Below are 22643 nucleotides of genomic sequence, written 5' to 3'. Positions count from 1 at the left end.
TGCTTCATCACCACCACAACCACATTCCACTTTGAATTATGGCTTTCTTCTTGTGTTATGTACAACACCCTAACTGTGTAGCTCTAAAAGCTTTCTCCAGATCAAGGAATGCTAAAGCTCCTTTTCCTATTGTGAGGATCAACGTATCCCGCTTGACTCTTGCCCTCTTTCCTTCCCACATAAAAGCCTTCAACTCTTATTAACTATCATCCACAACTTCTTTGGTAGATAAAAATATGCCTGACCCAAGTATAAAACTAAAAGGATGAAAAACACTTTTACTGATTGTATCTTGCTATTCAAAGACAACAGCTTCCAGTTTCTCAGGTTTTATATTTTCTTTTGTTTAGTCTCGTCACACATATCCTTAGCTGTCATAACAGAATCTTTTTAATCCATACTCAAATACTTCATTTATCATGATCCCATAAATACCAATATTGCTGAACCAGTTCATATGTTGATACATATACTATAGCTTTTGTTTTATTTTCATAAATGTTTTTATCCTGAAAAAACCCAGAATTGTCTCAAAATGCTATACAGCACTGAGATTCACTTTTATGGTTCCATCAGGTACAAAACATAACCTGCAAATGAAACCAACTTTTCTTGAAAACCATAATAATTACATCCTTGAATTTGAGTCATTTATTTTTTGTCAGTGGTTCTAAATACATCGCAAACAGCAAAGGGGAAACAGTACACTCCTGCCTTGTTCCTCTCTTCACACAACTTATGCGAAAGGAACCACCCCACATTGATATCTGCCTGCAATCTCTCGTGTATCCTCCTAATTAACCTTATTATTTTATCAGAAAATGCAAATACTTCTATTGCCCAACTTAAAAACCCAGCTTACTTTATCAAATGCATTCTCTGCATCAATACCCACCAACAACAGCTGTATTTTCTTACATTTGCTTTCCCCCTGGATCATCATTGTTCTATTAATGCTGTCAAATGCTTGCCTCCCCTCCACAAAACCACAATGATCCATATCAATTTTGGCAACACCTTTGCCATTCTTTTAGCCATCATAGACAAGCACTTTATAATCATAGCTTAAAACTAAAATGGGTGTACATGAAACTGACCTGATGGGTGTTTAATATCTTTAGGTAATACAGCCCCCACAGCATTTTTGCAGGATGTTGGTTGCCCCCCCCCCCTTTTAAGATACTATTAAATAAAACCTTACAAATCTTTACCACTGTATTCCCTCCTAGCTTCCAAACTTCCACCTGAAAACCATGTATTTCTGGAGATTTTTATAGAGTCGTTATATATCGCCATTTTTACCTCATCCCCACTTAAACTGTTAGTTGTTGAGCCTCATCTAACTCTAACCTCGGCATATTTAAGTCTTCCATAAACATTTCCATTTGTGCTTTTTTTATTTCCCCACTTCTCTGCTTTATACACATTTTCATAACATTTCTGGAATATCTCTAGTACCTCTAAGTAAGCAACTATTTTTTTAATAACTCCAAAGCACGAAACACTTTTGTCATGATGACTTTGGCAACACAGTAGAAGAGGAAGTCACCAGTCTTAGGGAGTCTGACAGGAAAAATAACTAGAGATAATCTAGACCTAGTACAGAAAATGGTGATACATAATCATACAGCAGGGAAAGTTAGGTATGGAAGATTTTGTTTAAACAGTATTTTGAAAAGAGAGGCTGTACCATTACCCTGGAAAAAGAAGTGACAGATGCATTACCCAAAGAGGATAAAGACCCATGAGACCTACCTTCATGTAGACCCATCTCAATTTTAAACCATAAAGTGCTTATGTCTACACTAGCTACAAGAATGGCAAAATGCGTTACCAAAATGATATGGCTCACTGTGGTTTTGTGGAGGGGAGGCATACATTTCACAACATTAACACAGCAATGATGATACAGAGGGAAAGCAGAATGTAAGAAAATACTGCTGTTACTGGTGAGTCTTGATGTAGAGAAAGCAGTTGACAGAGTAAGATGGGCTTTTATGAGTAGGGTAACAGTTGCATTCTCTGATACAATAAGGTTAATTAGGAAGACGTCTGAAGGACTGCAGGTAAGAATTAAAGTGGAAAAGTTCCTCTCAGATAAGTTGTGTTTGAACAGGGGAACTAGGCAGGGGGTGTCCTCTTAGTTATTTTCTTTACATTTTGAGTCGCTGGTACAGAAAATAAGGGAGACAGAAATTCAAGGATGTAACTGGTATGGTGATAAAGAAAAACTGGCTTTATTTGGAGATATTTTGTACTTGATAAATCCAGAAAACGACATCTTGGGGTTATGGAACGCAGTTTCAATCTTTTTGGGATATCAGTCTTTTCGGGATATAACATTTTTAAAAATAATACAAAACTACAGCAATAAGTTAGGTACCCACACATGAGTTAGTTCAGCAATAGTCATAGTTATGGGGACATGATAAATGTTCAAACTAGTCAATCCAAGACCAATGGAGACTTAAATTATTAGTAAAAAAGTTATGTACTCACCATAACATTCCATGTATGTAGTCCATCTCGCCGAACATTATTACGTGTGGGTTCAGAGTCGATCCTCGGCCCCGACTCGGCCGCTTTTAGAAAGCTTGAAAACTTCTGACTGGCTCGTGGCTAGGAGGTATCCCATGGTGCATGAGCACACCCCCTAGATCTTGTATGCTGCTAGTCTATATAAGGAGAAAAAGTAGAAAGGAGAACAAAGGTTCGGAAGAATAAGCCCTAATAAAAGTGTCCTTTATGATGGTTTAAATCACCGTAGAAAACTGTTTCCAGATCCTCCAGGGAGGGGGCTGGTGGGTGGGTTCGTAACAATGTTCGGTGAGATGGACTACATACATGGAATGTTATGGTGAGCACATAACCTCTTTATGTTACGGAGTCCTATCTCACCTCCATTATTACGTGTGGAACAGCGTCCCTAGCATCTTGTATGGGTGGCTCACTGGAAAATGCTCCTGAGCACCGTGGAACCAAATGAGGTCCTACCCCTGGAAGTTAGGTCCGATTTATAATGGGTAATGAAGGTATGAGGGGTAGCCCATGTTGCTGCTGCACATATATTATCAATAGGAATCCTGGCTTGGAAGGCAGCAGAAGTAGAAAATGATCTGGTAGAATGCGCTTTGACTTTAAGGGGCAACTCTCTTCCCTCAGAAGTATAAATGAAATAGATGCAGTTAGAGATCCAGTTTGATAGTGTGACCTTAGAAACTGACAAACCCATTCTTGTTTCAGCAAAGAAAACAAATAACTGGTCTGATTTTCTAAATCCTTTAGTTCTGTGGATGTAGAACGCAGTTGCCCATGTACATCCAATTGGTGAAATCTCCAATCTGCTTTACTGGTGTGATTGGGAAAGAATACTGGCAATTCGATAGTTTGATTCACGTGAAAATGGAAGCAGACCTTGGGGATAAAGGAAGGATTTGTCCGGACAGAGACCCTATCTTTGTGAAAAATTAAGTATGGAGGTTTAACCGATAGGGCTTGCAATTCGGAAACTCGTCTGGCTGAAGTCATCACCACCAGAAAAAGTCTTCCACGAGAGAAATTTTAATTGACAGCTATGGGCTGGTTCAAAAGGTGGCAAAGTAAGTTTAGAAAGAACTAGATTTAGATCCCAGGGAGGAATGGGATCTTGAACGGGAAGCCTTAGCATCATAGAACCTTTGAGAAAGGTCTTGCTAAGTTTGTGGGGCATAAGGTTAGAATCATTAATTCCCACATGAAAATTAAATATTGCTGCTAGATGAACTCTTGAGTGTAGCAGCTGCTGATCCCTGGTGAAAAAGTTCTGATAGGAACTTTAAGACAATAGGAATGGGATCTGTAAATGGATTAACCTTTCTGTTATCTGCCCATATAGAAAATCTCTTCCATTTACTGTTATACAATTTTCTAGTCGAGGGCTTATGAGAAGAGGTAAAGATATGGGTTACAGCTGGAGACAGGTCATGAAAGCCTGACTAATGATGGAACTGGAGCAGCCTCAGTTTGAGAGCGTGGAGACAGGGATGAAGAGAACCTGAAGTGTGTCAAGAGGTCTGGTACTGGGTCCAGAGTCCATGGATAGTCTTAACAGGTGAGGCCCGAGGAAAGGGAACCAAATCTGATGAGGCCAGTAAGGAGTGATAAGGATCATCTTGCTTCCCAACAACATTGCTTTCTGTATAACCTTGGGAATGAGTGGAAAAGGAGGCAATGCATAAAGAAGTCCCGGGGGCCAATCGTGGATGAGTGCATCTCTCGGAGACTCTCCCAGAGGGAGAACGAGGGAGAAAAAGGTGCTGCATTTGGCATTGATGGGGCTTGCAAAGAGATCGCAGCAGGGTTGTCCCCATTTGTGGAAGATCTGATGGGCTACTTTCTGGTTCAAAGACCATTCGTGAGGTAACAAAATTGCCCTGCTTAGCTTGTCTGCTATCACGTTGGATGTCCCCAGGATGTGCTTTGCAATGAGAAAGCGTTGGGAAGAAATCACCCAGTTCCAAACTCGCAGGGCCTCTCGACATAAGGGGTAAGATCTGGTTCTTCCTTGCTTGTTTAGATACCATACCACCGACATGTCTGTCTGGAGAGCTATCATCCCTAGAGGGAGAAAGTCGTGAAGTGCTTGCAATGATAGCACTACTGCTCTCATCTCTAGGACACTGATATGCAGAAGGGCCTCTTGATCTTGCCATGTGCCTTGGACAGTCCTGCATAGATGATGCCCCCCCATCCTATCTGAGAGGCATCCATGGTCACAGTGGCAACGGGTTGGTGTGGTACAAAGGGAGTCCCTGTTGTAAGATGACCTGGCTGAATCCACCAACGGAGATCCTTTTTGCAAGAATCTGTGATTAGTATCTGGTGATGCAGGGGCAACTGCTAAAAAGACCACTGGGATGACAGGAGCCATTGGAGTATTCTCATATGTAGTCTGGCTAATGGTACCAATGTTATAGTTGATGCCATTGTTCCAAGAAGTTGCAACCATACCTTTGCTTTGACTCTTCGAAGGGGAAGTATCCTGTAAATCTGCTGTGAAAAATTTTGTATTCTGTCTGTTGGTGGTCTGGCTATCATAAAGACTGTGTCTGTTTGCTCCTATAAAGGTTATAGATTGAGCGGGCAAAGTTAAGGATTTTTCCCAATTTATCGAGACTCCCAACTGGGAACAGAGCTCGACTGTGGAGTCTCTGGATTGAACTAGAAGATGCCTGGTGGCGGCAGTCAAGAGCCAATCATCCAGGTATGGAAAAACTTGGATTCCCTGACACCTCAATGGGCTGTCACTACTGCCATGCATTTGTTGAACACCCGGGGGAACTGTAGTGAGACCAAAAGGCAGCGCCCGAAACTGGTAATGATTGGCTCCCAGCCAGAAGTGTAGAAAACTCCTTGATGCTTTGTCCATCTTGATGTGGTAGTAGGCATCTATGCAATTTTGCTGAACCTTTCAAGTCTACATTCACCAATGCTTCCGTTGATATTATTCAGCACATCCAATTTTCTTTCACTAACAGAGGGAGTATGGATTGCAGAGTGACCATTCGAACTTGGACTTCTTTACATACTCGTTTAACGAGGTCTAAAATGGGTCTCCAGTCTCCTGTTCTTTTTGGAACTAAAAAGAATCTCGAGTATGTTCCGAATCCTGTCTGGTCTGCAGGGACATTTTGGATGATTCTAACAGCAGCTTTTCTATCTCTGTAACTGCTTGATCCCTGTGATAGGGTGGTACACCTGGGATTCTTTCGGGAGGGCGTAGTGGAAGGGAAAAAGGTAGAGTAACCTCTGGTGATAATGTCTTGTACCCACCTGTCTCAGGTGATATTTAGCCAGGCTGTTGGGTACAAAGACAGGCGACCCCTGACTGGATCCAGAGACACACAGTCTGGTTCCACATCAGGAACGCTGATAGGGACAGTCACGAAAAGAATCGCAACCTCCCTGATTTTGTGGACCTCCCCTGCCTCTAGGGCAGACATCTAACATTTGTTCCTCCTCCCCTGCCTCTGAAGGAGGAATCACCCTGTGCATCCTGGGAAGATCTCAGTGATTTCTTGAACCACATTTTACCACTCTTCTGACCTTTAGGGTAAGGTCTAGAAGGGATGGTAAAACGGACTCCCATGGCAGAGAGACTCTTTCCTTCCTGTTCACACCTGGTGACGGTATCTTTCACCTTGGGTCCAAAAAGAGAGGATCCATCAACGGGAGCATTGGTGAATGTAGACTTGAAAGGTTCAGCAAAACTGCATAGATGCATCTAGAAGTGTCTCCTTAAAGACACTCCTGAACCCACCGCACTACTCGCACCATCAGCTGCATATGAGATTAGCCTCATGGAGGAGTTATGGATGTTAAGGTAGCCGCCTGAGTAGATACTGTAGATGGGACTCCTTCAGTAGAGGTACCTTGAAGAGCATCTCCTAAACTCCTTCAGATCATCTCTCTGAAGTCTCGTGAAGTGTGATTGATAATTCAGCGGAGTGTAAAAGCCGCTGAAGAGAAGATACACTTCCCGTATCTATCCATCGTTCAGGATTCCTTATTGGGCGGATGGATAGAAGAAGCAGTCGCTGCTAGCTCCTTCTTAGTGGCCGCCGCCACCACCATGGTATCTACAGGTAAGCCCTTGGATAAAAATTCTTTGTTTTAGGGGCGGAAAGAAAATTGTTCAGCGTCCTGGGGACCGGTTCCATGGCATCAGGAGTCTCCCATGCTTTCCGACTCCAGATCCAGTAACTCATCAAATAGGGGAGACACCCATGAAGCTGAGGGTTGAGACCCGAAAGCCTTCAGGTAAACTAACTCGTCATCAGATGGGGTAACAGTGGGCCAGCCGCCTCTCTGCCTGAGGATCTCCAAGATGTCTGTAAAGGAGATATCTTCAGAGGATGACTTAAGGGACCCCTACAACTCATCGAGGTCAGTGTCAAATGTCAGAGACTCAGGGGAGTCTACATGCTTCCTCCTACATGATCTCTTCCGAGGGGGCTCCTCAGCGGGGTTCTCTGGGGAGGCCTCGGAAGATTGGGGGCCACCCAAGTGGGGGTCCTGAGGCTGTAGGCCTCTGCCATCCAGGGGAGAGACTGTAGTCGGCACTTGAGGGAGTATAGCACTGGTACTTCTACGTGGGGTGGTTGAGCTTTCCAGCATGCTCATCTTCACGAAGACCGATTCCTCCGGCTCCGAAAGACGCTTCAGTTCCGAAGAAACCAGAGGTGCCAACGGCTCCAGAAGGATCGGCTCCGAGAACTATGTAGGGCCCGAGCTCACTCGGGCCAATGCACCAAGATGGAAACTCTGCACCGAAGAATTTCGGATCCAAATGTCCCCATCGGGGCCGACTGAGAAGCTTTGGACCCTAGACACTTCAGACGGCGCCGAGAGTGTCGGAGCAGAGCTCGGCTCCGAGACAACCACACAAGGTGCTGGAACCGAAGACTCCACTGTAGTCGGTACTGGCAATATCGGATCCGAAGGCCCAATCTGGGTTGGAGGAGGAATGAAAGCAGGATAGGTAGGAGGAGTCTGCTCAGAGACAGAGTTTGTCGGAGCTGATAAAAATTTTGGCAAGGCCGACGACTGGAGTCTGAGCACCACTCTCTCGATGTCTTCTTCAGATTGACTCCTGGAGGACAGGTGTGGATGACCTTGTTCTCTGTAATATTGGTGATTTAAGGGTAGGGGAGACCGGTGGAATATCCGTTGACCGGCTCCTTAGAGGGCTGCTAGTGATCGGCACCAAAACACTTGCTACCGGTACTGAAGGGTCTATGTCCAAAATCTCAATCAGCCCCAAGACTGTGGAGCCGAAGAGACAGATACCAACTCCGCTTTTTGTAACTTCTGTGGTGGTTCAGAGACAGAAGTTGGAGCCAGAGAAGGCACTTTTCAAGTTTTGCCCTTATCCTTCCTAGAAGACTGCGACTTAGGAGAGGAAGAACTGGCTAGGTCTTCTTCGAAGGAAGGTTTCAAAAGACCTATTAAAATAAGTTTATTCTTCAGTTCCTGGCGCACTCTAGGGCTAAAAGAATGGCAGAAAAGGCAGGTTTCTTGCAGATGTATGGCCCCTAAGCAATATACACAAACGTTATGTCCATCAGTGATGGACATTTTGTGTGAACACTTAATGCACTTCTTAAAGCCTGACAGTTTGTGTTCCTTAGATTCCTTAGACATATTAACAGCAAAGGAAGGCCAGCGCAATCACACAAAAAAGGAACTATATCCTCTAATTTAAACCGATCTAGCCCTATAAGAAAAAAGGGGGTAGAGCTAGGTCCTCTAACTTAAATGGACCTACTGTGAAGAACAAAATAGGGACAAAACTAGAACCTCTAACTTAAACGGTCTAGCAAAAAACAAAAACACACACACTCATGGGATACCACAAGCGAACAAGCAATAGGCCCAGAAAATACAAAATATGATAACCAAGTCAAATCCGGTTGAAGTCACAAATCGGAAGTCACAAAAAAATGACTGTCAGTAATAAGCTATGATAGAAAACTCTCTATAAGCAATAAATTCCTGAAAAGGAAGTAATAGTAATAAAAAAGGTATCACTTAGCCACAGCCAACCAAGAAAGCTTCCGACTGAAAACGCAGCAAACGAGATCTGGGGAGTGTGCTCATTCACAATGGGATACCTCCTAGCCACGAGCCAATCAGAAGTTTTCTGGCTTTCTAAAAGCGGCAGAGTCGGAACCGAGGATCGGCTCCGAACCCACATGTAATAATGGAGGCGAGATAGGACTACATAACATTATGTTTGTTTTAAAAACATTCTAGAATTCCTTGGTACCACACCACATATTAATAAGAACACATGGATGGAGCACAAAATCATATCAATCCTACAGTGTGTCAGTTAAAATATGGCAAAGGGCTGTAGTGCCTCAAAATCAGCAAATACAAAAGCAGAGAACTTCAGCAGATATATGCACTTAAAACAAGGGCACTCAGCTCCTCATATTCTAAATCAGCAGCCCTCAGGGCTGGGCAGTGCTACTTCCTCATAACACCTGCTTCTCCATTTCTTCGAGTGTTGAGTCTGCACATCCTCCCTAGAACCACTATGGCTTTCATTGGGTGCTCAGGTTTCCTCCTACACTCCCAAACTGATGAAGCTGAGCTGGCAGTCCTCCAGATGGCAAGCATGGTGTAAGTGTGGGTGTGTGCAAGCACAGGCATGCATGTCTTGTCATGGGTTAGCACCCCATTTTGGATGAAGGATGCATACATTATGCCCACTGAGTGCCAGAATATGCTCCTTTTCTCATACAGTTTAACATGAAAGGGGATGATTTCTCCTTCAAATGGGTAGGGGACGTCTGTTTAATTTTTAACAGACTCCATAAGAAAGTCCTCTTCAAGGGAGGAGAAGCCACACAATTTTAACAAACAGATCGCACATCAGACTTTGGCTATCCTGCTACTCTGTATGACAACAGCAACTACTCAATAACAAGCCTTCCACCCACTCTCCCAGTCATGCAACTTGTCAGCCTGGAGGTTATTCCAAGGACTCAGACTAACATTCATAGGTAGGTACTAGGCTATCGGCCCAAGGGCCTACGCAAGCCTAGCCAACAAGGTTCCCTGGCTTACGCCACCCAAGAAAGTTATTTTCCTGTGCCACTGTCGAGCAGAGAGACAGAAGTGATCCCCAGGGTGTATTTCCTATTTCCCATCCACTCATCAAGATTTTTCTTGAAGAGTGCCAATGAAGAACTTTGCTGGACATAGATGGGTAGCCTGTTCCAGAGTATTCACTAATGAACTACAAGAGATTAACAGGATGAGCTCAAGCCCCCCACTTCCAGCGCTCTTCTCTTGGTGTCCAACAATTTAGGGTCCATGTGGTTATCCTTGCTGCAAGCCTAGCTTACTGCCCACAAAAGTACAGTTGCAGCCATGTCATCTCGTCTCCACATCAGATGACAGTGAGGTTAAATGATTTCACATCACACAGAGTGCAGGTACAATAGATGTGGCACATCACTCAAAGTCCATCATACAGACATGAATGTATTGTGCAAAGCATTAGAGATGACTTACAAAGAATGGGCAAAAAGTCACGGGAATGCACAGGAAACAATAACCAACTCAGAGTGGAAAGAAACCTACAATGCTTCTCAATGGATTCCCGTGCAAACTCTACTGTGGCTGCTGAAGGAGTCTTGTTTCTACACCCCCCCCCCACACACACTTTTATAGGTCTGCTGGGAATGAGTACAAAATCATATTTAGCAAACGATAACGCAAATACAGGCAGGACACCTTGTGGCATAAACTTCCCTTTACAACCCGCTAAACTGAAATGGAGCTATGACAGACAAAATAGCAAAAAATGCTGTGCAACCACAAAACACAAAAGCAAAGGAGCTTACACCATTACTAACTGAAAGAAACACATTTAAACATTGTAATTCTAGGTGGCAAGTGAAGCCTTTATCTCTCAACTCACCTCTTTGGTTTTGGCAACCCCATAGGGGTGAGATTAGGGTCTGGTTTAGGAACAGCTTTTCGAATTTTGATCTGAGACACTTTCTTTGTAGTCTTCTTCACTTTGTCTTCATCTAGAGCATGTTCCTAAATTACAAACACGAGTCAAGTAAGCACAGTTGCGATTACCAAAAAAAAATGAGCAATATAAGAACAGAAGTTTAATTTACCCCTAATAAATATCTCTATCCCTTATCTATGGACCATCCTCATACCTCCAGCAAGACAAGGTGTGAACACCAGCATTCCTGAAGTGTGCAAACAGGGAAAAGGTATTACCAGCTCAGAATGGGCATTTTGTCCTTTGTGTGAACAAAGTTTGGTGGTATGTATTTATCTTAAATGTACTGATGTCTTTAGTCAACATGCCCTGTGACAACTTGAAAACTGTGCTATAAAACTACATGACTCCAACCACACTCTCCTGAGAAGTGAAAACACAAACTGCTGCTCAGTCTGTGAGTCTAACTGACCTTACAATCATACCAATCTATTCACAAGCCCAGATTGTAATTATAAACAGAATAACCACCACTATTGCTGGCTGGCCGATTTACACTGTGGACATTAACAGTACAAACACAAGCTGCAGCTACTCACTTTGAAGCATCAGTAAAAAATGCATTTCTACACTTGCGTAAATTAATGTTGGCCAGGAAACTCATGGCTACCATGCTGCACTGTCAGAAAAGTGATTAAAGACCAAGACTAATCCAAGGACATGACCAGCAGGACGCAAACTGCAGGCAGCAGCACCACTACTTAACTGGGCAGACCAGGATCACAGCTACAAGCATAATCCACCTGCAAACGTCTGCCCTGACCAACCCCATAACACATGACCCACACAGATCAGCGTACAATGAAGTTCACAACACAAATACACAAACGTGATGTAGCAATTCACCCATGAACAGTCTGAGAATGTGGCCCTTAACACTTGTACCTGAGTGAGCCTATTGTTTATTACACTACTTTCTTTGTAATCAAACTGACACTGCCGTATTTCAAGTGGTGCAACAGAGTCCATCTCAAGTGAGAAATCAGTGACAGTATATTAAATGCACATTCAGTGTATACACCTGAAATGTTATACTTTAAAATAAAGACTAAACGTTTAATGACGGTTACAAAAACATCACCTTAAATAATGGGCTAAACTAATACAAAGTGGGCATGCATTCACACCTACTGGAACTGAAACCAGTAATACAAAACGAGTTACAGCTAACTGTAAGAGTAATAATTAACTGTAAAGAATTAAACATGCTTATGGTTTCTTTGTACTGCTTTTAAGCATAAAACATTCAGAAAAAAAATAATTTAATCAACACTGATAGACTGCTTTACTGCAGCCTGGCTGTACATGACAAAAAACCCAACAAGGAGTTAATAATAATATCCAATGAAGGGGTTTGCTCCCCACACCACACCTTTAACACAGCACGGTCAAACGACATTGCCCCATTAGGAAAGTTAAGCAGTGATTTGGGATTAAGAATCACTCATGTATTTGGCCCGCTGCTACCAACCTGCAATGGAGAAGCGTGCCCGCTGCTACCAACCTGCAATGGAGCAGCGTGCCCGCTGCTACCAACCTGCAATGGAGCAGCGTGCTAGCTACTACCAACCTGCAATGGAACAGCTTGCCCACTACTTCCAACTAACAATGCAGCAAGCGTGCCCACTACTTCCAACCTGAAATGCAGCAGCGTGCCCACTACCAACCTGCAATGCAGCAGCGTGCCCGCTACTACCAAACTACAATGAATGAAGCAGCGTACCTGCTACTACCAACCTACAATGAATGAAGCAGCATGCCTGATACTACCAACCTATAGAGCAGCATGCCCGCTACTACCAACCTGCAATGAATGAAGCAGTGTGCCAGTTACTACCAACCTGAAATGAATGAAGTAGTGTGCCAGCTACTACCAACCTGCAAAGGAGCAGCGTGCCTGCTACTACCAACCTGCAATGAATGAAGCAGCGTGCCTGCTACTACCAACCAGCAATGAATGAAGCAGCATGCCTACTACCACCAATCTGCAATGGAGTAGTGTGCCTGCTACAACCAACCTGCAATGGAGCAGCTTGCTACAAAATTTCTATGTACTGGGAAATACATACAGATAAACTTATGAACTTTAATGCAGGAGTCCATTAATCTTAATTTTTCAGAAAGCACATGGAAAACTGCAAGGGATTTTATTCTTTAAATTATGTAAATGGCAGATTTTGTAGAGGTACAATATGATTTTTGGAAGCTTTGCTTCAATGCCTGTTTTGCAAGATAAGAATGAAAACACTAACATAAAACTATTTATCTTTCTCTCACATTGCTATTCATCTTCTGGGTTAAACTAAAGCAAAACTTGTAGAGTGACATTTGTTAAATTACACCCAATAAGAGAGACCTGGGAATGTGAAACTGAATGTGATGCTGCTGTTGCCCACTGCCAGACAGGCAGTGCCCCTCAACAAAGGAGGTAAACACTTTGCTATACCCACTAGCTTATTTAGGCAACTACAAGATGGACTGAGAGACTGACTGGATGAGGAGAAACCCTAGAAACAGCAGTTTCTATGGCCGTCACATCACAACAGCAATAACGACCTCCATACAGCTGGGGGTGAAGCCCTGTTTCCAGGTGAGACTAATTCTCTACTCTAAGTACAAGATCAGATGGGCTGTTTAAAGACCCCCCCCCCCCCCCAAAAAAAAAAAAAATGAAGCCACCGTCATCAAAATCTACTGATAGATTCAAATGCAGAACAGAATGACCCAGAAGATTATTACTACTATGGGACTATTCTCTACTCCTGTACCAGGGTAACACATTTGTGAAACCAAAAACAGGTCTATGAACATCTGGTGGCCATGCAGAAACCTTCATTACCTACAGCAGAAACATTATCAGGTGTGCAAACCACAATATCAAAAAGATGCAGTACACTGCTTCCTGGATGCTAAACTGTCCTGTGACCTTGTCCTTTCTGTATGGACGGGGCAAGAAAACTGAAACGGCGAATTCCAACCAGAAAAAAGGATTTCCTTAAGGTTGCAGCCAGAAATTGCTTCAACATTACAGATACCACTGTGGACTGCATCCAAAGGAGTGCTCCATACAAAAACACCTTTAGGGAAGCCTCGAATATGGCTATCAGGAAAGGTAACATTTATAAGCAGTTAGCACACAAGATTCAGGCTCTGAGCTTTTAAGAACATTCTTCTTAAAGATCAAAGATATAGATTAATTCCTTCCCCTTGCCCATGCTGTGACTCAGAGTACATCAGTTAACCAGTGTGTGTTCTCAGAATCACCCCTGAAAAGGGATACTCCTCCAGTGAACTTACCCAGTTAGTTTTCTGTTGCTATTTAGTACTGCATTGCGGCATATGGTGAGTTAAATGCCGTGATGCATTTTACAAAACTGTATCATTATTTATTTGGACCTTTTTTTAAACAAAAAAGCTTCATAAACTTTAGTAAACCCATGGCCCAAATACATTTAGTTTTCCTGTATAATGGCATGCAAGGTGGCAGTCCACAGTCTTGGAAGACTCTCTACATATGTGCAACTTGTGTTCATTAAAAGTCTATGGATACTTGTGTTTTAAGCTCAGTGACACCAACTGATGGGAGGGATCACTATTAAACCTCAGTGTCATCTATACAGAGAAAACAAATTTTTGATTTTTTTTTTTAAACGCAAACAAGTGTGCCGATATGCCAATACATATGTAAAGACTCTTGATGCTATGGTAAAAATCTAAATGGCAATTTTTTCTGCAAATGAAACCCACCAAGAATGAACTGCAGAAACCTGTAAGCACTTGCGTCTTTCGGCTTTTCCCGGTTAGGGGTCGCCACAGTGGAACTCCGGTCCGCTAATGATTGGCAGTTGATTTTTACGTACCGGCTTGCCAGGCCTGACGCACAACCTTCAACGAAGGTACGCCCATTCACGCATATCTCCACGCAGAAGACTTTCTAGCCGAGAATCGAACCGGACAGCGTCTTACTGTGAGGCGACAACGCTACCGCAGCACCACCACCACAAGAAACCTGTAAGCACTGATCTGCCAAAAATAAAAGGCATATTAACAACTCCAAGGAACGCAACTGCTACCCTTGCAACTGTGATGTAAATTATGTGGAATATATATGCCAAGGCTAATGCTTCAGTACCTCTACTGCAAACAGTATCCTTGCTGCTAGCATAGACAGGTGTGGCTGGGGGGCTGTAGAAGCAATGGCCACCCCCCCTCCCGAAAAAAACTTAGTATATTAGACTTCAGAATTCTGTAAGACACTGACAAAAAATTTTCAGAAAATTAAAGAATTAGTCTTCCAGTAATCAAAGTTGTGAAATGCAGCCTAAAGATGCACATTACATCCAGTCATTCGAATGCAATGGCATGACACCATGTAGTATTTCCTCAGCAACTAAATGTGCTAAACCATAATCTGGTTAAATTCACAGAGTTCTAGCACCACTCAAGAGACTAATCTCATCAGGAACACGGAAAAACAAGAATAAAAAATTACCATCAATAGGAAAAAGAGACTAAAGTAAAATCCTGCCCCTCCTCTTGCCTATGTGGACTTCTAAGCATTCAAACTCTGGTCCTCCCTGAACAGTGTTACTAAAACCGACTGCCCTGCCAAGCACAGCCTTGTGAATGAGCAGTGAGCTGCTTGTGTACAACCTGTTGCTCCTTTGGGTCCTCCCTGAACAGTGTTACTAAAACCGACTGCCCTGCCTAGCACAGCCTTGTGAATGAGCAGTGAGCTGCTTGTGTACAACCTGTTGCTCCTTTGGGTCCTCCCTGAACAGTGTTACTAAAACCGACTGCCCTGCCAAGCACAGCCTTGTGAATGAGCAGTGAGCTGCTTGTGTACAACCTGTTGCTCCTTTGGGTCCTCCTGAACAGTGTTACTAAAACCGACTGCCCTGCCAAGCACAGCCTTGTGAATGAGCAGTGAGCTGCTTGTGTACAACCTGTTGCTCCTTTGGGTCCTCCCTGAACAGTGTTACTAAAACCGACTGCCCTGCCAAGCACAGCCTTGTGAATGAGCAGTGAGCTGCTTGTGTATAACCTGTTGCTCCTTTGGGTCCTCCCTGAACAGTGTTACTAAAACCGACTGCCCTGCCAAGCACAGCCTTGTGAATGAGCAGTGAGCTGCTTGTGTACAACCTGTTGCTCCTTTGGGTCCTCCCTGAACAGTGTTACTAAAACCGACTGCCCTGCCTAGCACAGCCTTCTGAATGAGCAGTGAGCTGCTTGTGTACAACCTGTTGCTCCTTTGGGTCCTCCCTGAACAGTGTTACTAAAACCGACTGCCCTGCCTAGCACAGCCTTGTGAATGAGCAGTGAGCTGCTTGTGTACAACCTGTTGCTCCTTTGGGTCCTCCCTGAACAGTGTTACTAAAACCGACTGACCTGCCAAGCACAGCCTTGTGAATGAGCAGTGAGCTGCTTGTGTACAACCTGTTGCTCCTTTGGGTCCTCCCTGAACAGTGTTACTAAAACCGACTGCCCTGCCAAGCACAGCCTTGTGAATGAGCAGTGAGCTGCTTGTGTACAACCTGTTGCTCCTTTGGGTCCTCCCTGAACAGTGTTACTAAAACCGACTGACCTGCCTAGCACAGCCTTGTGAATGAGCAGTGAGCTGCTTGTGTACAACCTGTTGCTCCTTTGGGTCCTCCCTGAACAGTGTTACTAAAACCGACTGACCTGCCAAGCACAGCCTTGTGAATGAGCAGTGAGCTGCTTGTGTACAACCTGTTGCTCCTTTGGGTCCTCCCTGAACAGTGTTACTAAAACCGACTGCCCTGCCAAGCACAGCCTTGTGAATGAGCAGTGAGCTGCTTGTGTACAACCTGTTGCTCCTTTGGGTCCTCCCTGAACAGTGTTACTAAAACCGACTGCCCTGCCAAGCACAGCCTTGTGAATGAGCAGTGAGCTGCTTGTGTACAACCTGTTGCTCCTTTGGGTCCTCCCTGAACAGTGTTACTAAAACCGACTGACCTGCCAAGCACAGCCTTGTGAATGAGCAGTGAGCTGCTTGTGTACAACCTGTTGCTCCTTTGTGATGGTTAACCACCCAAGATGAATGCAAGACCATCTACCCATCTTCCAAAGCAGGTTCACTAGAACTCTCTCAGTGCGACACTTGAAAAAATATGTTCAAAAACAGTAAAAGTTATCAGTCTGTAAATATAGTTGCTGGCTATTAATTACACTGCCTATGCCAACAAAGAAGAAATCTGGTGAAAGCAAGAGAAACTCAACTAGAAATAAGTGTGTGTTAGCACAGGAGATGGCTACAAGTAATTTAAAGGAAAAAAATAAATCAAATACACTCAAGTGGTATTTTAAGTTTCTCAAGTGTTTCACATTTTAATGACCAAAGGCCGAAAAAATACACACCAAGTACAAAGATGAGCTGCTAAAATCACATAAATGAGATAAAAAGAAAGGCTTGCCAAATATTAGGTTTCTTGATTTTTTTTTTTAGGTTCATAGATCCTTGTGGGCCATTTTAAGCCTAGCTGATTATTCCAGTTGAGACTTAAACCCTGCACCTTGTGTTTGTCGGGCAAACACCTTAACCACTATGCCAAAGCCCATTTGAAAGACAAGTACAGTAAGAACAGACCACACACACAACCTGATTTTTTTTGCTGTGTCAGAAAAAATAAAGACATTATGAAATTGCAAATAAGCAACTGGGACTGACTGTCTACAGCAGAATTTGTTAATCACAAGGGCAGATCATGTACATACTCCCAAACTTACCACTAGAAAGCAGAAGAGACGTAATTTTAATAAAAATATAATACTAGCAGAAAGACATGTCACTGTGGCAGAAAAGAAAGGGGGCTACAGAGTATTTGTGGAAAATGGTTGTGTGTGGACAAGACAGTGTATTCTGGCTATTAGGGTATGTCAACAGGCAGATGTAAAATTCAAGTTCCTGTAACAAGCAGCTGTCATATTTTTTCCCAGAAGAGTAAAATAATTTTTGGATGCAGAACATGCCAAGGAGGAATTAAAGTTTATCCAACAGTGAGAGTGCCGGTAACCTAAAGGGAATTGTAGCTTTTAGAAGGCTGTTGAATGGCTTGAAGTAGTAACCAAGTAGAACAGTTTTTGTTCTTATTTCTGTATAACAAATTTCTGATAAGTTTCATGTTATACAATGAAGTAGTTCTGTATAGTACGCAGTAGAGACATTTTAAATGTGAGGTGGGCAAGTTCTATCAGGGACTGCAACATATCTTAGTAACAGAGAAAGCAAGTCATTTTACTTTGTTATAGTGTATCCAAGCATTACACTGTAATATATGACAAGCCAGAAAGAAGCAAGTAAAACAATGTAATATGATCTTAGGGCTACTTGGGAGGAGAACACAAGTGCACTAATCATAACACAATACAGAATTGAAACATACCCAACCGAACATTAAGGTGGATATCTAGACTAATGTTCATACAGACAAGCTTGGAAAACAAGAGGAAAGCGATGAAAAGCACAAAAAATGGTAGCTCTTTCTTTCATCTCCAAAGTTACTGGCATTTTTTTTCCCTCAGATTAGCACAAACTAACAGTTCGAGATAGTCCTATACAGTGCAATCTATTAATCATGAGAGGTCTACACACTGTATTCTTAGTGAAATCTATGAGGTATAATTAACTTGTGAAGAAAAGAGGATACCAGTAATCGGCTCACTGAAAGCATCGGAGTAAATTCTGTCAGGTACAATATAATCAATTTTTAAAGGGATACCGACATGCAGGTCAATGAAAAGCAAATTGAAGGTTGAAACTGTGGGACATGAATACTTTTAGTTATACAGTAGTTACCAACCAGCATCTTTAGTACTTGAAAGCAATGAACATTAACAGTGCAGAGTTTAATTGGTCTATTTATTTGTGTTTGTTTTCTGGAGCAGAGCTCTGACCTCCATGGACCTTTTTCAGACTCCGCCTGCGAATGGGTGTCTGGGGTAGCCAGTTGGCTTTTTCTTAAAGGTAAAAGCTGATGTTTATGAAAAGCAAGCAAATTGTTTTCCAAATCTGGGAGGGAAATAAAGATAAGAACAGATGACAATCTGTTCAAGTGGGAGCACAGGCTTTAACATATACTTTAGCATGGTTAGCTTTAACTCTAGAATAGGTAATAACAGAGTGTAGCTTCTGACTTGAAGCATCTGCTTTTATATGGAGGAGAAAACATCCCGGACTTCAAAGATGGTTGTACATGGAGTAACAGTTCATCTCTAGCTCTCCCAGTGTAAAAACAGAAATAGAGAAGGCCAATAGACTTTTGTGCTTATGGGTAAATTTCAGTAACTGGCTAGTAAGTGTACTGCCTGGGTGCCAGGAAAAAAAGAAATATAAAGCACCTGGGAAAAAATTAGCTACAAAAAGTGACGAAAAACACTGGGGAAACGTCTGCAGCTGTTCAGCAAAAAGCAATGCAACCTCCAGCCATGACTTCCAGTAACCTCCAGGAAGACATACGACAACTGCATACAGACCTGGTTAAAATAAACAAAACAGAGTATATCAACACAAACAAAAGACAGGAAAAAATAGAAGCTTTAAACAGATATTCAGATGAGGTGATAAAGCTACAAAATCAGCGGTTGAAATGAAGAACAGGCTGGCTGAATATGAAACTGCTCAAGAAGAGATGTTTCGAAAATAACAGAATTAAGACAGAGCACGTATGGAAAATCTGAGATTTTCAGCTATACCAGAGAAGCTGGCAGGAACAGACTATTAATTTTATGAAAGTACAAATAAGTAACTGGACTGGTATTCCACAGCAGTTGTTGTTAGTTGAAAGAGCATATCATATGTATGCTCCAAACCTGGCTGTGAGAAAGCAACCTAGACCTTTAATATTAAAGGTGCAATCCTACCAACAGAAGGAGATGACTCTTACAAAACTGTGGCAGGACAACAAAATACTAAAAGTGGGAGACAGCAGATTGATTGTGGAGAAAGATTACTCATACACCAGGCAGAAGAGTAATTTATTTCCACTAGTCAGAGAATGTTGAGACACTGGTGTGAGATTCAAACTGCTGTGCCCAGCTGTCTTCAAGGTATTCTTCCCCAGAGGGACAAAATCATGCTTTGATGAAGTACATGCCAAGAGGAAATAAAGTCTGTCCAACAAAAAGTGGGCTGTGAAACAGGAGATTGTTACCAGAACAACAGGAATTAGAAAGACCACAGAGAGATTGTAACTGTGAAACTTTTTCCAATGTTTCAAAGGAAAATGTTGGCGTGAAGGAAGGGAGCACGGAAGTTGACTAGAAGAATCGAGAGTACGTTGGAAATGAAGCAGAGGCAGGATTTAGGAAATGGAGATGAACAGTAATAAAATCAGTAACTTAGTGTGGGGATTACAATCCAGTAATTGTATTTGAGAAATATGACAGAATAGAAAACCTGGAATTATTGGACTTTTACAGAATTTGTTGGACTTATGGGAGGCTCAGAAGTATATGCCCTACTTCATGTCATTAATGTTTGGAAAATGCTTTGAGGAAAAGAGAGGAGGAGAAAACATCCTTTTTGCATCAGCTGTTTAAAGTTTAAACAGTATTTTTGTTTCAAAGGTTTTTATTGAAGCAAAAAGGTGGGGAAATGCAACATGTATTCGAACACATAAAACAGGTAACTACATACAAGATCAGCCTGTCAATCAGTGCGGTATACAATATAAGCTACAACATAGAAACAAATATTCAAAACTGCCACGTAAAATTTGTGGCAATAATACCTTTTTATCAGAATGTCTGCCTTGTCATTTTTATATAGAATTGAGTTTAGAGTTTGCAAAACAAAGCAAAGGGCATTTACTCATATTAATAAATGTAGAGTGCAAATACTTTTACAGGCAATATGCATGGATGGAAATGAACAAGTGAATTTGGCAATGGATTTCAAGGTGGACATTCAAAAGAATAGAAGACAAATGAAAAGGGTCAATTTGTGACGGGCTCCAACAGTGATAATATATGTATGTGCATTTCCTTCTTCCATCTAAAACTACTACTGTAGAGCTTTGGAGAATTTCTGTAAAAATATGTTTTCAGCAGAGATATACTGCTGGAAATTGGAACCTAATTTGCAACAGTAAGGATATGTCAAAGGGACCCAGAATGGAAAAATGTAACAAAAGAAGGTAGATTTCTGAAGTATATGACATTTGATATGGAGTGTATGAATTTACTAAAACTCAGACTAGTGTTGGATATTATTCCAGAAGATACAATAACTGAGCCAGACGGGACAGACATTTCACAGAAGCAGGAGTATATAACCGAAAACTCAGAAACCCATCCAGTAACTATTTCAGATCCAGCATCGACAAAAACTAAGCTAATGATGTGGGAGAACTCTATAATACACACACTGGCATTTTCCTAGTTATATGTTAAAAGGAAAGGAATAGGTACAGGATATGATTAGAGAGTTATTAGGGAAAACAAATTACTTTAGAAGTGGTTGCTAGTGAGAAATAAAATTAAAATGGGAGTTAAACATTGTAGAAATAAGAAAAATATGGGAAAGAAGGTATACAGACGGTAAAATTATTGCAAATAAAGCGAATCTCACAGAAAGAGCAACAGAGTAATAAAAAGGGGGAATGGTAGCAACTGGAAAACCTGAACGAGTTTAGAAAAAGATGCCATTAGGAACTGTTTTTGAAAACTATTATATGAAAAATTTAGCACGATGTAAGCAACAGAAAGAAAAAAGTAGTTATTGAATCAGAGGCAGAAGCTCAATTCAATGAAAAAAAATAAATTTTGATATTAAAATCTATAGATTTATCATCCTCAAGTTTATACTAGAAAAATTTCACATGGAAATATATTCATATACTTTTTATTATACCATTTCAAATATCAACATTTAGTAAGTCAGAAATTTCTAAATGCTGGAGATGTAAAATAATCAAAGCAGATTGGATACATATATTTGTGAACTGTGGAAAAGTTGATAAATATGGGAAGGATATAAATACATTTTTCAAAGCGATATGACAGATGTGACCTTACAACAATAATTTTGGTAAATGTTCCAATACTATCCATTGTAAGTAGTAATCAATAATGTTGGTTCTGGGATCTCCTAGCAGTTGCTAAAGTAATTACTAAAAAATGGAAATCCGATTCAATTCCATTACTCAATGATTTTAGGGAATTAGCTCCTATTCCAGGTAATAATGAAAAGGAAATAAAGTTAAAATCTGAAAATGGTATTATAAAACCTTTTTGGGACAGACTGGAGATGTTAATAGTGAAATGGAATGAAAACCAATTTGCAAGTTCGTTTTTTCAGGACTTGCAAAGCATATATGTAAAAAAAAAAAAAAAAAAAAGAAGAAAAATCTTCCTAGCTTCTTTATATGTACATTTTGTAAAAATGTTAAAAATTAAGAGAAAAAAGTGGTAATCAACCCTACAAACTATATGATAAAGAATAATCAGAGATCTTAGGGAGGTTTTAGGGATTTGGAAATTTTGTAAAAACTAGAGGAATGGGGAACCAGCACAAGACACAAATGGAAATATTTATGGAAAACTTAGATGCAGCAAGGTTACGGGCTCAACAATAAATAGGACACAAAGCGATGAGAAAAATGGTGACAATTAATCGGGAAATCTCCAGGAACAGATGGTGTTCATACTGAAGTTTGGAGGGAAGAAAGTGATAAAGATGTGGAAGGTTTCATTTAACAGTATTTTACATGGACAGGAGAATCCCAATATCTTGGAAGCAAGCTATGGTGGCAGTATTACCCAAAGAGGGCAACAACTCTTCAGATCCGCACTTTAGTACAGACCCATTTGAATTTTAAACCATGACAAAGTATTCATGCCAACACTAGCTAAGAAAATGCAAGAGATTTTACCAAAGATGATATAATGGATCAATGCGATTTTGTGGAGGGCAAGTAAACCATTTAATATTAACAGAACGAAGATCCGCAAGGAGTCAGAGTACAAGAAAATGCTGTTATTGTTCCCGAGTCTTGATACAGATCAAGCATATAAGAATCTGGGATTTTTGAGTAGGGCAATGGCAGCATTTGCA

The 22643-nt window shown here is 41.6% G+C and overlaps 1 protein-coding gene across 1 annotated transcript in view; it reads right to left on the bottom strand.

Moving 5' to 3' along the window:
* Window positions 1-22643, bottom strand: part of PRR14L (proline rich 14 like) — a 1261773-nt gene that overhangs the window by 712702 nt on the left and 526428 nt on the right. Inside the window, exon 5 of the mRNA XM_044068866.1 lies at window positions 10472-10596. Coding sequence (XP_043924801.1) covers window positions 10472-10596 — 125 coding nt within the window. The remainder of the gene's footprint in view (window positions 1-10471; window positions 10597-22643) is intronic.

The sequence above is a fragment of the Protopterus annectens genome, chromosome 4.part0 (genome assembly GCF_019279795.1).
Source record: "Protopterus annectens isolate FY-2018-M chromosome 4.part0, PAN1.0, whole genome shotgun sequence".
Classification (NCBI taxonomy): domain Eukaryota; kingdom Metazoa; phylum Chordata; order Ceratodontiformes; family Protopteridae; genus Protopterus; species Protopterus annectens.
The sequence above is the reverse complement of the archived record's forward strand: the minus strand, read 5'-3'. Positions and strand labels throughout refer to the sequence as shown.